We start from the raw sequence: 21,278 nt of genomic DNA, 5'->3' as shown, positions 1-21,278 counted from the left end.
ACATTTGCAACCCCCTTATTTTGACCCCAATCCCTCCCCTCCCCCCACCCCCCATAGAGTGTCTCTGGTTCATAGTTGCTTGTTGATTTTGATTTTTCACTTTCTTATAGTTATTCATTTTCCTGGTCCCTTATTTAAGTTTTCTAGATTCCTGCTATGAGTGAGACCATCCGGTATTTTTCTTTTTCTTTCTGGCTTATTTTGCTGAGCATGATCCCTTCCAGTGCCATCCATGTTGCTGTAAATTGCATGTGTTTATCTTTTTTGAATGCTGAGTAATATTCCATGGTGTATATGTACCACATCTTCTTGATCCAGTCATCTATTTTTGGGCATTTGGGTTGTTTCCAAAGCTTAGCTATTGTAAACAGTGCTGCTATAAACATTGATGTTTCTGTGTCCTTTGGGTAAATGCCTAGGAGTGGAATTACTGGATCATATGGAAGCTCTATGTTTAGTAGGTCCAGAAATCTCCACACAGCTCTCCATAGTGGTTGGACCAGTTTGCACTCCCACCAACAGTGCAGAAGAGTTCCTTTTTCTCCACATCCTCGCCAACATTTGTTGTTGCTAGTTTTTTTAATATTCTCACTGGTGTAAGATGGTATCTCATGGTAGTTTTGATTTGCATTTCCCTGATTACAAGTGATGTTGAACATTTTTTCATATGCCTGTTGGCCATTTGCATTTCCTCTTCAGAGAAGTTTCTTTTTAGCTCTTCTGCCCATTTTTTGACAGAACTTTTTTGTTGTTGTTGTTGAGTCTCATCAGCTCTTTGCAGATTTTTGTGATCAGTCCTTTATCACCAAAAACCCCAAATAGCCAAAGCTCTCCTGAAAAAACTGAAAGAAGGGAATGGAGGCATCACACTCCCAGACTTCAAACTCTACTACAAAGTCATAATTATTAAAACTGCATGGTATTGGAACAAGAACAGACACACAGACCAATGGAATCGAATAGAAAATCCAGAAATAAACCCACAGATTTATGGTCAACTAATCTTTGACAAAGGAGCAAAGACTATGCATTGGAGCAAAGAAAGTTTGTTCAATAAATGGTGCTGGGAAAACTGGGTTGCTACATGCAAAAGAATGAAGCTTGACCACTACCTCACACCATACACAAAAATCAACTCAAAATGGATTAAAGAACTAGACATAAGACCTGAAACCATAAAATACACAGAAGGAAATATAGGCAAAACACTACGTGATATGCACATCAAAGACATCTTTACAGACACATCACCCAAAGCAGTGATAGTGAAGGCAAAGATAAACAGCTGGGACTACATCAAATTAAAGAGCTTCTGCACATCAAAAGAGACAATAACCAAAACAAAGAGAAACCCCACCGACTGGGAGAACATTTTTGCACACAACACTAATGATTGTCTAATTTAAAAGTTATTGTAAACATCTGTTAAATTTATGATAGAGACAAGATATACACATTGCATTGATTGATAAGTCTTTTTAAAAAATTTTTATTTTGAAATAATTTTAGCCATAGAGAAAAGCTATGGAAAGAATTCACAGAAGTTCCTTTATACCCTTCACCCAGCTAATGTTCATTTTATGCAATTGGAGTACACTTAACAGAATCAGTGAATCCACAGACACAATGCTACTAGCCAGTCTACAGACTGTATTTGAATTCTACCAGTTTTCCCATTAACGCCCCTTCTCTGGACCAGAATCCAGTCCAGCATCCGTTTTGCCTTTCATTGTCATGTCTCCTTAGTCTCCTCTAATCAGGCACAGTAGTGCAGTCTTTTTCGAACTTCATGACCTTGAGTCTTGTAGCATACTTATCAGTTATTTTATAAATGTCCCTCAGTTTGGACTTGACTGGTGTTTCTTACGTGATTAGGTTGAAGGTATACATTTGTGGCAAGAATCACTCTGATACAATGAGCTCTTTCTCCTGTGTCACATCTGGAGGCACACACTGTCCGTCTGTCCTAATTGTTTGCGTAGCTTCAGTGTAGGTCACTTGGTTAGGGTGGGTGTATCCTGGGTTTCTCCACAATACAGTTGCTTTTTTATCCATTTGTGGTAAGTGTTTTGTGGGGATATACTTTGAAACTATGTAAATACCGTATTTCTTATCTTACTTTCAAGAACCTTAGTGTCATTGATGATTTTTTTTTTTTTAAGATTTACTGTATTTATGCATACAAGAGCTGGGGTGCAGGCCAGAGATGTGGGGGGTGAGAGAATTCACCAGAGACAGGGCAGGAGCAGAACAGGCAGATCTACTGAAATACACTGCTGAGGGGTGCGGCGGGGTGAGACTGGAGAGGTCTGCTGTGCCATGTGGGTTAGCTCCCTGGCAGGGGATTGAACTCTTGCTGCAGTGGCTCTGATGGCTTCATAGTGCTGAGACTTAACCCCTTTTGCCACCAGGGAAGCCCAATGTTTCCAATTTAAATGAAAATGATGCCCTTTAACTTTTACATTTGTGTTTGTCTTCTCTTATGCTGAACATTTTGGTTCCTGTGACATAATACTCATTTAATAAATATATGCCCACACAATTTCAGAATAACAATACCAGTATTTCTTGCAGTATGGTTATTAAAAGCATTATTACTTAAGAAAACTAAAAAACTTTATTGCTAACAATGAAAAATTTTTTGTAGTACTTCCTTTTGTCCTAAGGAAAAATATCCCACTCGAGAGGTATACATTACACAGCTTTAAGGTTATTGAAATGATTACTTTAAGTTTGGTTCACCAGTCAACCCGATACAGTTAAATTCATTTTCTTTTGTTTGTTCTGCTTTAAGTTTTAAGGGATTTAAAATTTTATTTAAAGAATAATTCTCTTAAGCATTTAAATGGTTTAAATGTTTAAGCATTTAAAGCCACATCTAAAAAGTGACTTTTACTCTGTCTCTTTTACTGCGTTCCCTTTTTCCTAAAAGGCAGCCTTTTAATTCCTTGTGTGGTTAAGGAAATGGCAGTACACTGTACATAGACTTTTTTTTTTCCTTCCTGGGGTCTGCTTCCTTCCTTCTTCCACCCTAAGTGGTATTTCCTGAAGATTACCTGGGCCAGTACATTTATAAAGGGAGTCCTCATTACTTTTCTCTGTACCTTCACAGTGCTCTGTGGTAAGAATGTGCCTGGTTTATTCCTCTGTTGGTGGACATCTGGGTGTTTCCAGTTTTTCATTATTACAAATAGTACAATGAGGTAGTTACAATCACACTGTATAGTTGTTGTTTTCGTTTTTTTCCCCATTAGTGTAACTTGGAAATGCCATTATTTAAGACAGTTTTATATTCTCATTATGAATATATTAGGCTTATTTAGAGATTATAAAAGCTCAGAAAAATCAAAAATCAACTGATAATCACTATTATTCCTCTACTTAGGGATACTTTATTATTATTTTTGTAATTTTTTTTTTTTTTAAGTTAACATTGGTTTACAACACTGTCTGTGACTTAGGGGAGTAGGTTCATACCGCCTCAGATATTTGTCACCACATCACACCCACCACCAAAGCACCCGTAGTTCTTTACCATAGACCACCTGCTCCCTTTGTTCCCACCCCCAGCCTGTCTCCCCCTCTAGTAGCCTAATTCTGCAGTTCTTTCTAGGGTTGTTTTCGTTTACTTTTGGAGAATATAGACTGGTCCAGACCCTATGGAAAATAAGATGCAGGTTTCTCAGAATGTTAAAAATGGATCTACCATATGATCCAGCAGTTCCACTCCTAGGTATAATATCTGAAGAATGCAAAAGCACTAATTCAAAGGAAGATATATACTCCTATGTTTGCTGCAGCACTATTTACAGTAGCAAACTTATGGAAACAACCTAAGTGCCCAAAGACAGATGAGTGGATTAAGACATGTTATATATACACGATGGAATACTACTTAGCTATAAAAAAGATGAACTCTTGCTATTTTCAACAACATGGATGGGACTGGAGGGGATTATGCTAAGCAAGATAAGTCAGAAGGAAAAAAGACAAATACCGATGATTTCACTATTGTGGAATGTAGAGAAAACAAAGGAACTGGCAAAGCTTTGCTTTTATTATTTTGATGTGTTCCCTCATAGTCGTAAAAAACTGTAATAATATTTTATATAAACATTTAGAAACAGCTGGCATCATATTACACAGAATTTTGAATAACATACTCTCTTTATAATTAATTCCCATTGTTGGATATTTAGTTGTAAATAATATTGTGATAAATATTCATATTTATGTTGTGATAAATATGGTTAAAACTTTTCCAAATTTTAGATTATTTTGGATATTTATTAAGTCTTCAAATGAGAAGGAAATACACAATTGTTAAATACCTCAGTTAGCTGCTTGCTATATAGTAAGGTAAATAGGTGAGAGAAATTGTTGACCTTGACATTTTTGTCAAGTAAACTCCAGTTCTTCTTTTTCTTCTGGTAGGACCTTCAACATGAAGTTGAAAAATTACGCAACGAAGTGAATGAAAGAGAGAAGGCAGTGGAGCATCATTACAGAAGTCTTTTGAGTGAAAGTAATAAAAAGCTACAAAACCAAGAGGAGGTGATCAGACGCCTGACAAAAAGTGCCAGTCAGACAGACTTGTTGCTTCAGGTACCCTAACTTTTGGTCTTTTGCCTTTAAATCTTTTCATTTGGCATAGGTTTTTTTTTGTTTGTTTGTTTTTGTTTTAAAGATTTATTTATTTATTTATACAAGCACTGGGTACAGTCAGAAGCGCGGGAAGGCGAGAGAATTCACCAGAGCCAGAGTGGGGAACAGAACAGGCAGACTGACAAAGTACATTGCTGAGGGGATCATTGGGGGCCGGAGAGGTCTGCGTGCCATGTGGGACCCTCGCCGGCGGTCAGGGATCAAACCGGCGCTGCAGAGGCTGCGGGCAGCCTCGCAACCCAGCGCTCAACCACTGCGCCACTGGGGAGGCCTGGCATAGGTTTTTTTTAAAAAACTCTTTTGAAGGAACATTTCCGTAAACATGTGGCTGCAAAAATGACTGTAGGCTTCTTTGCCACAAATCAGAGCCTCTCACAACTTTCCTCATGTTATTTGGGTCTCAGCCATCAGGGAGGTAAGTGTGGAGAAAGGGAAGCTCAGCAAAGGGAAGGAGCTTCTCTGGGCTGTGTGAATCATCACAGTTAACAGCAGGTCCAGCTGTGTCAGGGTTGGCCTGTTTTTCTCAATTGCCCGACCCATTTCATGGGAGTCTTTGCTCCTTATTCATTCACTCCTCTGCACTTTTCCTCTAAGTGTTCCTCTGTGTCTTGGAACGCCCTTTGTGTTCATTGGTGAATTACTTATTTAGCCCAGACTCACAGCTAACTTTGGTGATCTGGACATGGGTATTTAACTCCACTTACTACAGAAATCTCATTAAAATGGTGGCGAGGGTGTACAGATATAAACCCATAGGAGGGGAGAATGGGAGTGGTGCAGCTGCAGGATGCTGTCTGGATGATAAGCAGGTGGCAAGTGGTAACTACACAGATTCAGCATTCTCGACTCTGCTACATCCTTTGGGGTGGGAAGTCAACAGGGATCAAGCTGGGCCTATTCTACAGAACCCAGAAAGAACCCAGAAAGGTCAGTGGACATGAGAGCATATTTGGCTGGAATGCCAGGCAGTAAGTTGGTCACGTTCTCTTCACTAGAAGGGGATGGGAGATTAAGGTCCCTGTTGACCTTAATCTATTACAGGGCAGGGAGAGGGCCACCCTAAAACCCCCAAACCTGCCTGCTCTAAATAAGTTCTGCTATCCACTACATCAAGACAAAGTATAATTTAGTGCGTAAGACCGTCAATGTGAAGGATCTTTAATATAATTAGTGTGCAATACAGAAAAGACAAAGAATAAGTTTCCAAATCACCTGAAGTTAGTGAGTAAATGTCCAGCCAAACAGGGTTGGTCCAGAGCAGGGCGTCTGAGGCCTGAAAGTCTGCCGCAAATCAACAGCACCTTTTTGTGGGGACCCATAGGAAAGGGGCAGAAGGGACCCACCATGTCTGGGACAAAGGGAGCAAAATCAAGATAAAAGCTTCCATTGTTAACCTCCCCACGGGTCTCTCACCCACATCTGTTTCACCCAGTCCAGGACCAAGAAGCAATTGCAGCTTCTTCACATGTGTCTCTGCTCCATGTGCCTCCTCCAGGTCTCCTTCTGGCTCTCCATCCTGCTTTTTCCTTCCTACTCCAGCTTCTCTTCCCTGCTTAGCCTCCACCCTTCCTTGGGTGGGGCAGGGAGCCTGGAACCTCCCCTTTCCATGGGAACCACCCAGTTAGAAAGCCAGAGACGTTCATGTGCAGCTGAAAGCAGGAGTGGGCTCTTGTATGAAATGCGGAGGGAGGGAGTGAAGTGTGCATACCCAGTAATGAGGTTCCCCTGAGTGGAGAAAAGACACAGAAAGAAAGATGCCCATTATTGGGGGACTCCAACAGAACAACTGAGTCCCTCCTGGTTTTCTCACAGTGAGACATATCAATGTCCTTGCCATGCTTGCAGAGCTTCTGAGCACTTTTACTCTTAATAGTAGATGGATGGGGAGAAAAGTGTGTGGATGGCCTGTATTTATCAAGCAGGAGAACAGCATCTTGAGGAAAGACAAGTCAAGCAGACAGAACAGAGTGGCAGAGAAGGAAAAGAAAGGGGGGATGAGAAGAACACTAGGCAGCTTTTTAAAAAACTGCATCCTGTAATATCTTTAGGTAAAAGTAAGTTTGGGATGTGATAAAAATGATACTTGGAAAAGAAGAATGGCCTTTGGGAACTGGAAGATGATTACAGATATAAAATGTTTAATAGAAGAATTATGCAAGTTAGAAGATGAAATTGAGTAAATCTTCTGGAAATAGAATTAAGCAAAAAACAAAAAGAGGGGAAAATGGGAAAGAAATGATAATAAGGTGAGAGACTTGATTCAAGAGTTCCAGTATATGACTAACAGAAGTTCCAGGCAAAGTAGAGGGAAGGAAAATTTAAAAGTAAGAAGAGAACATTTTCTAGAATGGAAGGACATGTACTTCTATATTGAAAGAACCTGCTGTGTTTCTAGAACAATGAAAATGAACAGTACTGCAAGGTCAAATTGTGAAATTTCAACGCACAGGGATAAAGAGAGGATCTGAAAGGCTTCTAGAGAGTGAAAACATAGATTCTATATATGATGGACCCAAACCAGAAATGATGTCAGAATTCTCAACAGCAACAGCAGAAGCCAGAAAGCAGGAGAGCAGCACTCTCAGATTTTTGAGGAAAGGTCATTTCCAATCCAGCCTTGTGTGCTCAGCCCACAATTCAGCAAGTATGAGGCAGAATAAGGGCATTTCCAGACATTCGGTGCCTCATATGACTCTGCAGAAAACTCCTGGGGGATGATTCTATACAAATGAGAAATAACCCAAAAAGAGATGGACACGTGATCCAGAAAAAAGTGAATCCACGTGGGCTGTGGATTTGTGGGCTGTGAAGGGAAGTCCCAGGATGACAGCTGAGGCCAGACCTGCTGAGGGAGCCCATCCTTGAGCTCAGATGTCTGACTCCACCTAGAGGAATTTCTGAGTCTTTTAGGGAGTGTGGAGATAAATTTACATTAAGTACATAATTCAGTTTTATGAACTAAAAGTAATAACAAAGCAGTTGTTACTAATTTCGAGAAAAGCAGAGAACTGAACGTGGAAGGAAATGTACTCATGGAACACAACGTGGCTGAGCAGGGCTTTGCCACCATCTTTAGCTCTGCCATCTTGGAGTGCTGCTGTTCTCTAAGCTATAGTGACACACAAATGGAGTGGCATTCTGTAATTGCCTAACATTTGGGGATGATGAAAGTTATTTAGAGGGCATATGGGCATTGTGGAAAAGACTAGTATATCTTTCCTGTAAGAGTTTAGGACAATCTTTTAATGCTTTTTTCTTTGATAAAAACTTGATGATTTGTTTTGTTTCCTTAGAAATTCAATGAAAAAGAATTGGAAGCAATACAGCAGAACAGTTATTTAACTACTGCCCAGGATCTGGGGTTCAGGAGTGAAGACTTAATAACAGAAAAGTGCTCCTTTCAACAGTCACCAGGCAGCAAAATCATCTTCTCTGAGGTAAGCTTGACTGAAATTGGATGTTCACATGCGCATTCATATTCTTCCTTGACACATATTTGATAACTCCTTTGATCTAGAGAGCCTCAAATGCCTTCCTGCTGATAATTGAGCTACAACAGGTAGGAGGAGGTGTTCTTAACTTTACAGATTAATATCCTTCAGCTGAGCATGGGTATTTCCACCACACAGGAAACTGAGAAGTCATTTAGAGATGAGCCTGGTGTTTGTTTTCCCAGCATTCACCTCTGTAGAAATATATAATCCAAGTGTTAAGAGAATTTTCCTGTGCAAATGCATGAAAGAAATGGCACAGCAGACCCTTCCTGATCTCATCAAAGTTCTTTCCTTTCTCCTTTTCTTTCATTCCCCATCATCTCATGACAGCTAACTTCTTACAGGTTCCTAAAAGTGACATGTTTGTATCTCTTGTGCCTTTGCATATACTGTTCCATCCTCTAGGAATACCTTTCCCTTCCTTGTTTACCTGGTGACCCTAAGGTGCCGCTGGAGTGTCACCTCCTTGGCAGGGCTTTCCCTGACTGTCAGCAGGGCCATCTCTTCCTCTCTGCTGCACAGCACTTGCCATTGGAGCTCTTCACCCTGCGTTGACGTCAAGGGGCCACCTTTCTGCTTCCTCTCACCCCAGGCACAGGCAAGGGAGCTGGCATGCATGTTCCAATTCCAGTGCTCAGCCCAGTGCCTGGCTCAGTAAATGTTTGCTGAGTGAGCAAATGATTATGTTGGTTTATGAGAGAGTCAGAGGATTACTCTTACCCTTAGCTTCCATATAGTGCAGCTAGGCAGCCAGCTATGGGGAAGAAAGGAGTTCAGTGTGGGCCAAATTTTTCCCCCCACCGGCTTTAATGAACTTCATACATTGAGAAGACAGAGAACTCTTACACAAATTAGTTCTCTGATGAATGGCTTTCATCATGACTTGTGATTTTGTGAAGGGAGATTCTCAAAATAACCACTGTGCGGCAATGGCCTCAGCCATCGGAACCATCAGAACAGACTCTGTCTGTAGGACCACAGTGGGTTTCTGGAGGTGCTGGTGTGCCAGGCCCCAACCCTGTGGTTTTTGCATCTCGTCGATGTACCTAGGGGTTGATGGCGAGGGCCCAGGGCTTCTGGAGTAGTTGGGGTGAGTGAATTGGGGGGTAGTATTACAGCTGGTGTAAGGGCCAGGACTGGACACAGTGCAGGTTTTCCGATCCCATGCAGACCGGGTAAAGGAGGAGTCAGAGTCCTCAGTAGTTTTGCAGGTTTTTTATTGGGGTTCACCAGGCATATGGCAGGCAGGGGTGCCGGCTGGGGGGCTGGGAGGCCTGCCAGCCTCCCAGCCCCCCAGCAAGTCTTCACTCTATCTGGGCTCTCTAGCGTTTGTTCTGCTGCTTTTCGGCTTCTCTTTCGGCTTCTGCTTCAGCTTCTACTGCTGCTGCTGGCGTCCCCGTGACGCCGCCCTTAAAAGTACAGTCTTAGCTCAGCTGAATCCCATCTACCTATGCCCACACCCTATTCCAGGTGCCCGCCATCAGGCATGCATTCAAGACAAGGATCCATCATCTATCCTGATGGCGGAAGGGCAGAAAAGCCTGATATTTTCTTTACCCTACAGCTGGTATAGAAGCATCTCAGGTTTTCAGCAACCAGCTGGCATGCTGGTGTGGGCTCAGTGTCCATCCTGCCTAGAGGGCATCATTGGCTGAACAGTGGGAGCCTTTTCTTTTTTGCTGGGGACAGTGTACTTTATTGATAATACAGGACAGAGTCGGGCTCATTAAGTCCCTTCCCATCTTCAGGGGATCTGGGATGGAACTGTGACAAGGTCAGGAGAGTCTCAGTGTGTTAGAAAACTGGGGTACGGACTCCCCAGCAGCTCAGGACTTGTCTCTTTTCGCATGCGCTTGCCGGGGCTAGTGGGCCAGGGCCTCTTATTCCTTGTAGACCATGTGGATGATGAGGTCTCCCACCCTGTGGCTGCAGTCAAATTCAGTACCAGAAAATGAACTTGACAAAGTGGTCATTGAGGGCAATGCCAATCCCAGCATTTCAGGTGGAGGAAGGGGTGTCACTGTTAAGGTTGTAGGAGATAGCCTGGTCCTTGGTATGCCCAGGATGCCCTTGAGGGGGAGCCTTGGATGCCTGCTTCTCCACCTTGATGTCCTTGGAGTTTGTAAATTTTTCCATGGCAGGTCAGATCCATGACTGACTCGTGGCGAGGGGGATGTGGAAGGTCATGTCAATGAGCTTCCCTTTCGGTGCAGGGGTGGCCTTACCCACAGCCTTGGCGGCTTCAGTAGAAGAGGGGTTATCTTCTGGATAGCCCCGCGGTTATCTCACCACAGCTCCCCAGAGGGGCTGTCCATCGTTTTCTGGGTGGCAGAGCTGGCGTGGAATGTGGTCTGTGATGCCATAGAGGATGACCTTGGCCAGGAGAGTTATGATGCAGAAGGCATGGCTGACAATCTTGATGGGTTTGTCATTCTTCTCATGCTCACGCCTATCTAGAACATGGGGGCGCCAGCAGGAGGGGAGGAGATGATGGCCTTTTGGCCCCACGCTGTAAGTGAGCCCCACCCTTCTCCAACCTAGTGAAGACATCAGTGGACTCCCCAACATGACCAGCATCACCCCATTTGATGCTGGCGGGCTCCCGCTCCTGAAAGATGCCCTTTACATTCATGACAAGCTTCTAGTTCTTGGTCTTGTCTGTACCATTGAACTGGCTGTGGGTGGGATCATACTAGAACATGTAGACCCTGTCGTTGAGGTCAACGAAGGGGTCTTTGATGGCAACAATATCCACTTTGTCAGTTAAAAGCAACCATGGTGACCAGGCACCCAGTTCAGCCAAATCCATTCGCTCCGACCTTCACCGCTGTGAAGGGACTCGGCTGGCAGCGCACTGGAAGAGGTCTGTCCAACTGGAAGGAGCAGAATCAGGAGCTCTTTCTTAACTCTGACCTTTCGAGGATTTGTATTTTCTTACTCTTTGAGTAAGAGTGTCAGGAGGAACTTAGTGGAGCCCTGGGGGCAGGCCAGAGGTCTGCAGCCTTGAATTCTTTCTTGGCTTTGTCACTTCACTTGAGTGACCTTGGGCAAGTCTGATGATAATAACTAAATCCGAGGGCTAATATTTTGTGACTCTGACTTGCATTAGTTATTTGATTTTGATCAAGTTTAGTTGAGCGTTAAGACGCATGTCAGCCTGTAATAAGGCACAGTCTGTTTTCAAAGGAGCTAGCTGCAGTCAGGTGCTGTAGATGGACACATCATCACTAATTTGAATCCATTTAGTTAAACTTTGCTCTTTTGAGTCTGCTTTAGTCATATAAAAAGTGTCTAAATGTTGAACAAAATGTTTATAAATTTGTTGCAGAGGCTGAGTATTTAAAAATTTAATCCCACTAGCTTGATCCTCTGTGTCACCTTATTTTTAGCACTGGGCATGTTTGCACTTCATATAACTGCAAGTTTAAAGTCATTTCATGAGTGTTTTGGTTATATTTAAATCCCATATGATCTTTAAATTACTGTGCAAAAATACCTAAGTATTTTATTTATTTATTTAAGATTTATTTTATTTATTTATTATTTATTTATTTATACAAGCACTGGGTACAGTCAGAAGCACGGGAGGGTGAGAGAATTCACCAGAGCCAGAGCGGGGAGCAGAGCAGGCAGAAGGACCGAAGTACACTGCTGAGGGGAGCAGCGGGCGGCAGGAGAGGTCTGCGCGCCATGTGGGACCCTCCTCCGGTGGCCGGGGAGGAGCCGGGGATCGAACTGGTGCTGCAGAGGCTGCGGGCAGCTTCGCAACCCAGCGCTGAGCCGCTGCGCCACCGGGGAGGCCCAATACCTAAGTATTTTAGCAAAGGTTTTAATTCTACTCTGCAAAACTAATTGCAAATTGTGGATAAAGAATTATAAATTATTATTTAGGAACTGTAAATTTCTAGGTGTCAGTTTAAGAAATCCCAACTGTTACAGTTAGCAGTATTTTTTCCTGCAGAAAAAAGGCATACTTTTCAGATTCCAGTTCTTTCTTTGGAGAAAACATGGATTTCATCTGCTACGCCCTTGGCCATTTTGTATTGACTTAGGGTTTATCCTCTGCCCATTTCTGCAAAGAACCTGAGGCTCTGATGATGTCTCCATTGACTCTGGGCTGTCTGTTCTCCTCCTCATCATCATGTGATCCTGTGAATTAATGCTGGATGATCAGGGAATTGACGAAGAGAGAGTAAAACACACTGACCATATTTAACTTGCTGTAGCCAGAGATTTATAGCTTGACTGTTGACATGGTTGGGACATTGCTGCTGAGTTTCCTGAGTATTAAAATAAATGTCTTTGTTGCAGAACTGTGACACAGCTACCAAAATAGAGACCATCTATCTGCCAGGCCACTGAATTGCTCTGATTACCAAGAAGTGAGCCTTATGCTTCCTCTCTGTCTCTGCTGCCTCTTCAGATCGTGGTCTGCACGTTGTGTGTTCCTGTGGTCACTCAGGCAGCTGTGGCAGAGTAGAAAATGCCCTGGCTTTGGTGTTTGACTAGCAGTTCTGCCACTTGTCAGCTCTTTGACCTTGGACAAGTCACTTAATCTCTCTGAAATGCATCTTCCTAATCTGTAAAGAGGGGGAATTACATGCCTACCTCCTGAGAGGATTAGAAGTAGTGTATTAGTTAAGGCTTTGTTGGCCTCAAGTTTTAGAATCCAATGTTGAGTAGTTTGAGCAAACAAAAGCCAAGAAAGAAAGTAGCCATTGGGAGCAGCCTGGAGGCTCCCACAGTGCTGAGGGGGAGTTGAGTAGCCATGTGTTGTGGAGGGTGAAATGTGGCAGCCCCCTGGATCTCAACAGAAGTCGTGAACTCCAGGGCTCTGTCTTTGACAGGACTTATACCAGTGACTCCCAGACTTCTGGTGTCTTGACTTAATCCTGGGAGAGACTGATGTGGGCACAGAGACCGGTATGGGTACAGAGACTGGTGTGGGCACAGGGACTGGCTCATAGAGAGGAGAGGCCTTCTAGGAACTGGCTCCCTATTTTAGGAACAACTTTGGGAGGAGACAGGCAGTGGTGGTAAGTGGGGTGGGCATTTCATGAACTGTGGAGGACAGAGTTCAGTGTGGGCGACCCAGTGGGTGGGTGGCTCCCTAAGTCTTCATGGGGATGGGAAACCTCCACTCTGGGCTGTTTCTTGTTTGGAGGGCAGGGTGGGAGTTGTGGGGTGAGGGCTCCCCTCTCTGCAACCTGGCCCCCTGCTGCTGCATGGAGGAGGGTCTCTGGTTTGTGAGCTCTGCCAAAGGAGCCAAATGACTTCATTCTAATAGGGCCTGACTCAATGCAGGGGAAGAGGTGACTGATGAAATGGTACCCTAATGGCTCCTAAGAGTTCATTTATTTAACATGGGTGAGCAGTTTGCTTCTAGGAAGACTTTGACTCACTCTGACTTCCATTATGCAAAATATTCATGGGAGTCTCTGCTTTTAAGATTCATATCTGTCCCCGTGTTTCTCTCTCACCTATTTACCATCAGTTCAGCAAGTATTTGCGGCAGCATTTGATCTGTGCCAGACACTGTGCCTGACTTGGGACGCTGTTGTCCACAGGAGCCCCCGCACCAGTAAACAGCTGGTTGTTGGTGAAGGTGAAGCCAGATGCCCTGCCTGAGCAGATGACATAAGTGCCTTGGCAGGGTTCAATAGGGAGGGTGGCTGATGGAGCAGGGGCTCCATTGAGGAGGAAGGAGTTTCCTCTTGGAGCGCAGGTGGAAGGTTTCCCAGATCCACTGAGATGAAAGGCAGAAGGAAAGGTAGGTGTGATCGGCTGGCCGGTGGAGGAGGGACTAAGGAGAGCAGTGATCTGAAAGATGCCAGAAAGAAGAGAGGGGTGCTGAGCTCTGCCATGGCCTGCCAGGCCCTGGCATGCCAGTGGGGCATCCTTCTAAGCTAAATCCGGGTCTGGACACAGGGTCCCCTGGGTGGAGAGTCTTTGACTGGACTCAGACAATTCACATGTCTTATTTTCCTGGTCCTACTTAATTGGCTTCGGAGTGGCATACCTAATAAGCACAATTCTGACTGCCAGTTAGTTATTAGCCGAATGGACTCAATTATGTTACCTCAAACAAGATACGCGGAGAATCACTTTCTTCATCTGAAAAATGGGAAGACTAACATATTTCCCTGGCTGTTGTTGCGACTGAAGGTAACTGTTAGTACCTCGCACGGCACCTGAGCCTAGTAGTAACAGTTACTGCTGACGCTTATCAAGTGCTTACTACATGCCAGATGTCATTCTGAGAACTTTGTATAGATCAACTCAGGTAATTTTCTTTTTTTTTTTTAAATAAATTTTATTTTTATATTACCCATAAAATTGCAACCCCCTTATTTTGACCCCAATCCCTCCCCTCCCCCCACGCCCCATAGAGTATCTCTGGTTCATAGTTTCTTGTTGATTTTGATTTTCACTTTCTTATAGTTATTCATTTTCCTGGTCCCTTATTTAAGTTTTCTAGATTCCTGCTATGAGTGAGACCATCTGGTATTTTTCTTTTTCTTTCTGGCTTATTTCGCTGAGCATGATCCCTTCCAGCGCCATCCATGTTGCTGCAAATTGCATGTGTTTATCTTTTTTGAATGCTGAGTAATATTCCATGGTGTATATGTACCACATCTTCTTGATCCAGTCATCTATTTTTGGGCATTTGGGCTGTTTCCAAAGCTTAGCTATTGTAAACAGTGCTGCTATAAACATAGGGGTGCAGGTGCTCTTTGGAATTGATGTTTCTGTGTCCATTGGGTAAATACCTAGGAGTGGAATTGCTGGATCATATGGAAGCTCTATGTTTAGTAGGTCCAGAAATCTCCACACAGCTCTCCATAGTGGTTGGACCAGTTTGCACTCCCACCAATAGTGCAGGAGAGTTCCTTTTTCTCCACACCCTCGCCAACATTTGTTGTTGCTAGTTTTTTTAATATGTGCCATTCTCACTGGTGTAAGATGGTATCTCATGGTAGTTTTGATTTGCATTTCCCTGATGACAAGTGATGTTGAACATTTTTTCATATGCCTGTTGGCCATTTGCATTTCCTCTTCAGAGAAGTTTCTTTTTAGCTCTTCTGCCCATTTTTCACTGGGTTATTTTCTTTGTTGTTGTTGAGTCTCATCAGCTCTTTGCAGATTTTTTTGATCAGTCCTTTATCATTAGTGTTGTGTGCAGAAATGTTCTCCTAGTTGGTGGGGTTTCTCTTTGTTTTTGTTATTGTCTCTTTTGCTGTGCAGAAGCTCTTTAATTTGATGTAGTCCCAGCTGTTTATCTTTGCTTTCACTATCACTGCTTTGGGTGATGTGTCTGTAAAGATGTCTTTGATGTGCATATCATGTAGTGTTTTGCCTATATTTCCTTCTATGTATTTTATGGTTTCAGGTCTTTTTTTTTTTTAATTTTTTGCAAGTCTGTCTATCTATCTATCTATCTATCTATCTATCTATCTATCTATCTATCTATCTATCTATCTATCCAAGCACTGGGTACAGTCAGAAGTGTGGGAGGGTGACAGAATTCACCAGAGCCAGAGCGGGGTGCAGAGCAGGCAGAAGGACTGAAGTACACTGCTGAGGGGAGCAGCGGGCGGCAGGAGAGGACTGAGTGCCATGTGGGACCCTCCTCCGGTGGCCGGGGTGCAGCCGGGGATAGAACTGGCGCTGTAGAGGCTGCGGGCAGCTTCGCAACCCAGCGCTCAACCACTGCGCCACCGGGGAGGCCCGGTTTCAGGTCTTATGTCTATTTCTTTAATCCATTTTGAGTTGATTTTTGTGTATGGTGTGAGGTAGTAGTCAAGCTTCATTCTTTTGCATGTAGTGACCCAGTTTTCCCAGCACCATTTATTGAACAAACTTTCTTTGCTCCAATGCATAGTCTTTGCTCCTTTGTCAAAGATTAGTTGACCATAAATCTGTGGGTTTATTTCTGGATTTTCTATTCGATTCCATTGGTCTGTGTGTCTGTTCTTGTTCCAATACCATGCAGTTTTGATGATTATGGCTTTGTAGTAGAGTTTGAAGTCTGGGAGTGTGATGCCTCCATTCCCTTCTTTTTTTTTCAGGAGAGCTTTGGCTATTTGGGGTTTTTGATGATACCGTATGAATTTCATCAATAATTGTTCTATTTCTTTGAAGAATGACATTGAAATTTTTATTGGAATAGCATTGAATCTGTATATTGCTTTTGGTAGCATGGCCATTTTAATAATGTTTATTCTTCCAATCCATGAGCAGGGGATGTCTTTCCATTTCTTTGTGTCTTCTTCTATTTCTTTTAACAGTGTTTTATAGTTTTCTTTGTATAGGTCAATTACCTCTTTTGTTAGATTTATTCCCAAGTATTTGATTTTTTTTTGGTTCTATAATAAAAGGGATTTTTTTTTTGATTTCTTCTTCTTCAGATTTATTGTTTGTGTATAGGAAGGCTACTGACTTTTGCATCTTGATTTTGTATCCTGCCACTTTACTGAACTGATTGATGAGTTGAATTAGTTTTTCTGTGGAGTTTTTGGGGTTCTCTATGTATATTATCATATCATCTGCAAATAGTGATAGTTTGACTTCTTCTTTTCCTATTTGGATTCCTTGGATGTCTTTCTCTTGTCTTATTGCCCTGGCTAGGACTTCCAGTATTATATTGAAAAGCAATGGTGAGAGTGGACATCCTTGTCTTGTTCCAGATCTTAATGGAATTGCTTTCAGCTTTTCACCATTGAGAATGATACTGGCTGTTGGCTTGTCATAGATGGCCTTTATGATGTTGAGGTATGTTCCTTGTATCCCAAGAATTTCAAGGGCTTTTATCATGAATGGGTGTTGCACTTTGTCGAAAGCTTTCTCAGCATCTATTGATATTATCATATGGTTTTTATATTTCTTTTTGTTGATGTGTTGGATAACGTTGATTGATTTTCGGATGTTAAACCACCCTTGTGTCCCTGGAATGAATCCTACTTGGTCGTGGTGAATTATCTTATGGATACATTGTTGGATTCTGATAGCTAAAATTTTATTGAGGATTTTTGCATCAGTGTTCATTAGGGAGATTGGCCTGTAGTTTTCCTTTTTTGTGTTGTCCTTGTTCGGTTTTGGTATTAGTGTAATGTTGGCTTCATAGAACGTGTTTGGTATTGTCCCTTCCTTCTCAATTTTTCGGAAGAGTTTGTGAAGGATAGGCACTAATTCGTCTCTGAATGTTTGGTAGAATTCATTTGTAAATCCATCATGTCCTGGGCTTTTGTTTTTGGGGAGGTTTTTGATTACCATTTCAATTTCGCTGCTTGTGATTGGTCTGTTTAGGTGTTCTATTTCTTCTTTATCTAGCTTTGGGTGATTGTACAGTTGTAGGAATTTGTCCATCTCCTCTAGATTGTTGAATTTGTTTCCATATAACTGTTCATAGTAGTTACTGATTATTCTTTTGATTTCTGCTGTGTCCGTTGTGATTTCTCCTCTTTCATTGATGATCCTGTTTATTTGTGCTTTCTCCCTTTTTTCCTTTGTGAGCCTGGCTAGGGGTTTGTCTATTTTATTGATTTTTTTCAAAGAACCAGCTCTTGGTTTCATTGATCTTTTGGATTGTTTTTTTAGTTTCAATTTCATTTATTTCTGCTTTGTGATTTATTATTTCTTTTCTTCTGCTGGTTTTGGGGTTTTTTTGTTGTTCTTTTTCTAGATCTTTGTGCTTCGAGATTAGGTTGTTTCTTTGAGTTCTTTCTTGTTTCTTGATGTGAGCCTCTATTGGTATATATTTTCCTCTTATTACTGCTTTTGCTGCATCCCATACATTTGGGAAATTGGTGTCCTGATTGTCATTCAATTCAAAGAATTTTTTAATTTCTTCTTTGATCTCCTCATTAGTCCAGTGGTCTTCCAGTAGTGTGGTTTTCAATCTCCATGAGGTAGGAGAGTTCCTTGCCTTCTTTTTATGGTTTATTTCTAGTTTGATGCTTTCATGGTCAGAAAAGATGGTTGGTATGATTTCAGTCTTGGTGTGTCTGTTGATGTTTGTCTTGTGTCCCAGTATGCGATCGATCCTGGAGAATGATCCGTGTGCGCTTGAGAAAAATGTGTACTCCGTTTTTTTTTTTGGGTTTAGTGTTCTATAGATGTCTGTTAAGCCCAAGTGCTCTAGGTCCTTATTTAGAACTTTAGTGTCTTTACTTATTTTTTGTCTCGATGATCTATCCATTGTTGATAGTGGTGTGTTGAAGTCTCCCACTACGTATGTGTTTTCTCTGATGTCTGTTTTCAGAGATGACAATAGTTGTCTGATATATTTTGGTGCTCCTTCGTTTGGTGAATATATGTTAATGAGTTGTTATTTCTTCTTGAAGTATTGTCCCCTTGATCATCATGTAGTGACCGTTGGGGTCTCTTTTTATCTTTTTGAGTTTGAAATCTGTTTTATCTGATATAAGTATAGCTATTCCTGCTTTCTTTTTTGGTCCATTTGCTTGTAGGATTTTTTTCCATCCTTTGACTTTGAGTCTATTTTTATCTTTTGTAGCTAAATGTGTTTCCTGGAGACAGCAGAAGGTTGGGTTTTGTTTCTTAATCCAGCCTGCGACTCTGTATCTTTTTATTGAAGAGTTTAGTCCATTTACATTTAGAGTTAGTATTGATATGTTAGGATCTGTATTTGCCATTGTGTTTGTCTTTCCTTTGATTTTATTTATTTATTCTTTTAATAACTTTTTTTTTTTTTGGCTTTCTTTCATTGTTATTCGTCCCTCTTAGGTTCTGGCTTTAGGACTCCTTGTAGTATTTTTTGGAGTGGGGGTTTGGTGGTAATGAAATTCCAGAGTTTCTGTTTGTCTGGGAAGGTCCTTATTCTTTCTTCATAGACGAAGGAAAGCTTTGCGGGATAGAGTATTCTTGGTTGGCATCTGTTTTCTTGGAGTCTGTTGACTATGTCCCTCCACTCTCTCCTTGCCCATAGTGTTTCTTCGGAGAAGTCTGATGTCAGCCTGATTGGTTTTCCTTTGAATGTTATCTGTTTCTTCCCTCTTGTCAGCTTCATTCTTTTTTCCTTGTCCTGGATTCTGGGAGCTTTACTTTTACGTGTCTTGCTGTATTTTTCCTTTCGTCTTGGAAGTTTGGTGTTCTTCTTGCTTCTTGTATATCAATTTTCAGCTCCTTCTTCATGTTTGGGAAGTTCTCTTCAATTATCTCCTTGAATATTTCCTCTGTTCCTACATCTCTCTCCTCTCCTTCTGGTATTGCTATAACTCTTATATTTCCTTTCCTCATGGAGTCAGATAGTTCCCGAAGTCTTGCTTCTCTTCGGTCTTTTTCCTTTGTACTTCTCTTTCCTTTTCTGTTTTGGTTCTTTTTATTTCTGTGTCTTCAAGAGTACTTATTCGTTCTTCCATTTCATCTATTCTGCTTTCATTGCTTTTCCCAGAGTTCTTTAGTGCCTCCATTAATTCTTTGATCTCCTGCATTTCTTTTACTTCCCTCTTTAGGGACTCAATTTCATTCTTCTGATCATTGGTTATTTTTCCCTTATCATTGTTTTCCTTTATGACTTCTGTCAGTTTTTAATCATGGCAATTTTAAATTCTCTTTCTGGAAGGCTCAGAAGTTCTTCCAAGTTACTGTCATTGCAATCTGGGGGGTGGTTTTCTTTTTGTGGTGTGCTTTTTTCCTGAGGAGTTGCTGGATTGCGTGTGGTTCTTCTACTCCCTACTGTCTGTTTTCTAATTTGTCGTATGCATTGGGACACTGTATTGCTGGGACTGGCCGGCATCTTGGGTGAACTTCTCTGCTCCCCTCTGGGTCCTCCAGGCGCCATCTCTCGGTTTCCAGCAGTCTTTACTGAAGAAAGGTCCCTGTTCTAAAATGTCGATGCGGGACACACTCCCCTGTGCGCCTGGTGTGCCCCTGCGGTGGGTTCCTGCTCCCTCTCTGGGCTCGGACTGCAGGCCAGAAGGGGCCTGGCGTGGGCGAACTTTCCAACTCACCTCTGGCTCCTCCGGGAGCCTTCTGTGGCTTCAGGCAGTCTTTACTGAAGAAATGTCCCTGTTCTAAAATGGTGATGCGGGATGCACTCCCTGCGCACCTGGTCTGCCCCAGCAGTGGGTTCCCGCTCCCTCTCTGGGCTCGGACTGCAGGCTAGAAGGGGCCTTGCGTGGGCAAACTTCCCAGCTCATCAGGTAATTTTCTTAACAACGCTATGTGACAAACAGAATTATTGCCTCTGTTTGTATGTGAGGCCATAGAAACACAGAGGGGTTGAATAATTTGTTCAAGGTCACGCAGTTAGTAAGTTCTCGCTTTCTTACCCACCACTGCCTTGCTCTGGCAGCTTTGACGTGGCTGACAGTGCTGGCTCCCTGGTGCCAGTGCTTTGACCCACCATGAAGCAGTGGGTGGACTGAAGCATGTGGGCCTTGGAGTCCAGCTTCTGGATGCACAGCTGGCCGCACCTTTCATGCTCTTTGCCACCTGTGCAGCGGGGAGAGTGGTCACACCTAATCTCACCTCTCAACTCTTTGGGTGGCTATGAGGATTACATGAGAAAATGCTGGAGACACTCAGCACAGTGGCCAACAGCCTGAGTCTCAGTAGCTTCTGTGTCCAAGATGTCCTCTTGAGTTCTTCCCCGTCTCTTCTCTGGGGCCCTCTGTCCGCACACCTGGGGCATGCAGGTGGGGCTGAGAATCCCACACGACGTCACTGTGCACAAATACATTTGGAGCACCTCGTGCCAGTGACGTGAGGCATGACTCACAAGAGGGCCTGGCATTCCCAGCAGTTGGGTGACTCACTTATCACCACCTCACTGGTGACTTTGCATATGAAACCCTTAGTTGGCATCTTGGCCTTGTTTTGTCCGGGGCTGGAAGCATAGCTGTATCCTCCTAGGCCAGGGTCATAGCCTCTTCTTGTCCTTGGCATTCTTTCGGTGGTCATTGAAACCAAGGACCCCTTCTCTAAAAAAATATTTAATTCTAATATGTGCACAGGATTACAGAAAGGAAACCAATTATTTTGAAATTTGTTATCAAAATTGAGATGCTCTCGAAATGGCGCTGGGTAAGACCTAGTGGTAAGTATAGTGGCTGTTGTAATTTTGAGGTAGTGAATAAATATTTTACCATGCCGATA

General features: G+C 42.7%; 1 protein-coding gene across 1 annotated transcript in view; it reads left to right on the top strand.

Moving 5' to 3' along the window:
- Nucleotides 1-21,278, top strand: part of CDK5RAP2 (CDK5 regulatory subunit associated protein 2) — a gene marked incomplete at both ends in the record, with an annotated part of 167,128 nt that overhangs the window by 70,421 nt on the left and 75,429 nt on the right. Inside the window, 2 exons of the mRNA XM_084237826.1 lie at nt 4,435-4,605; nt 7,959-8,102. Of these exons, the coding sequence (XP_084093952.1) occupies nt 4,435-4,605; nt 7,959-8,102 (315 nt within the window). The remainder of the gene's footprint in view (nt 1-4,434; nt 4,606-7,958; nt 8,103-21,278) is intronic.

This window comes from Talpa europaea (assembly GCF_964194135.1).
Source record: "Talpa europaea genome assembly, chromosome: 7".
In the NCBI taxonomy this organism is placed as follows: Eukaryota; Metazoa; Chordata; class Mammalia; order Eulipotyphla; family Talpidae; genus Talpa; species Talpa europaea.
The sequence above is the reverse complement of the archived record's forward strand: the minus strand, read 5'-3'. Positions and strand labels throughout refer to the sequence as shown.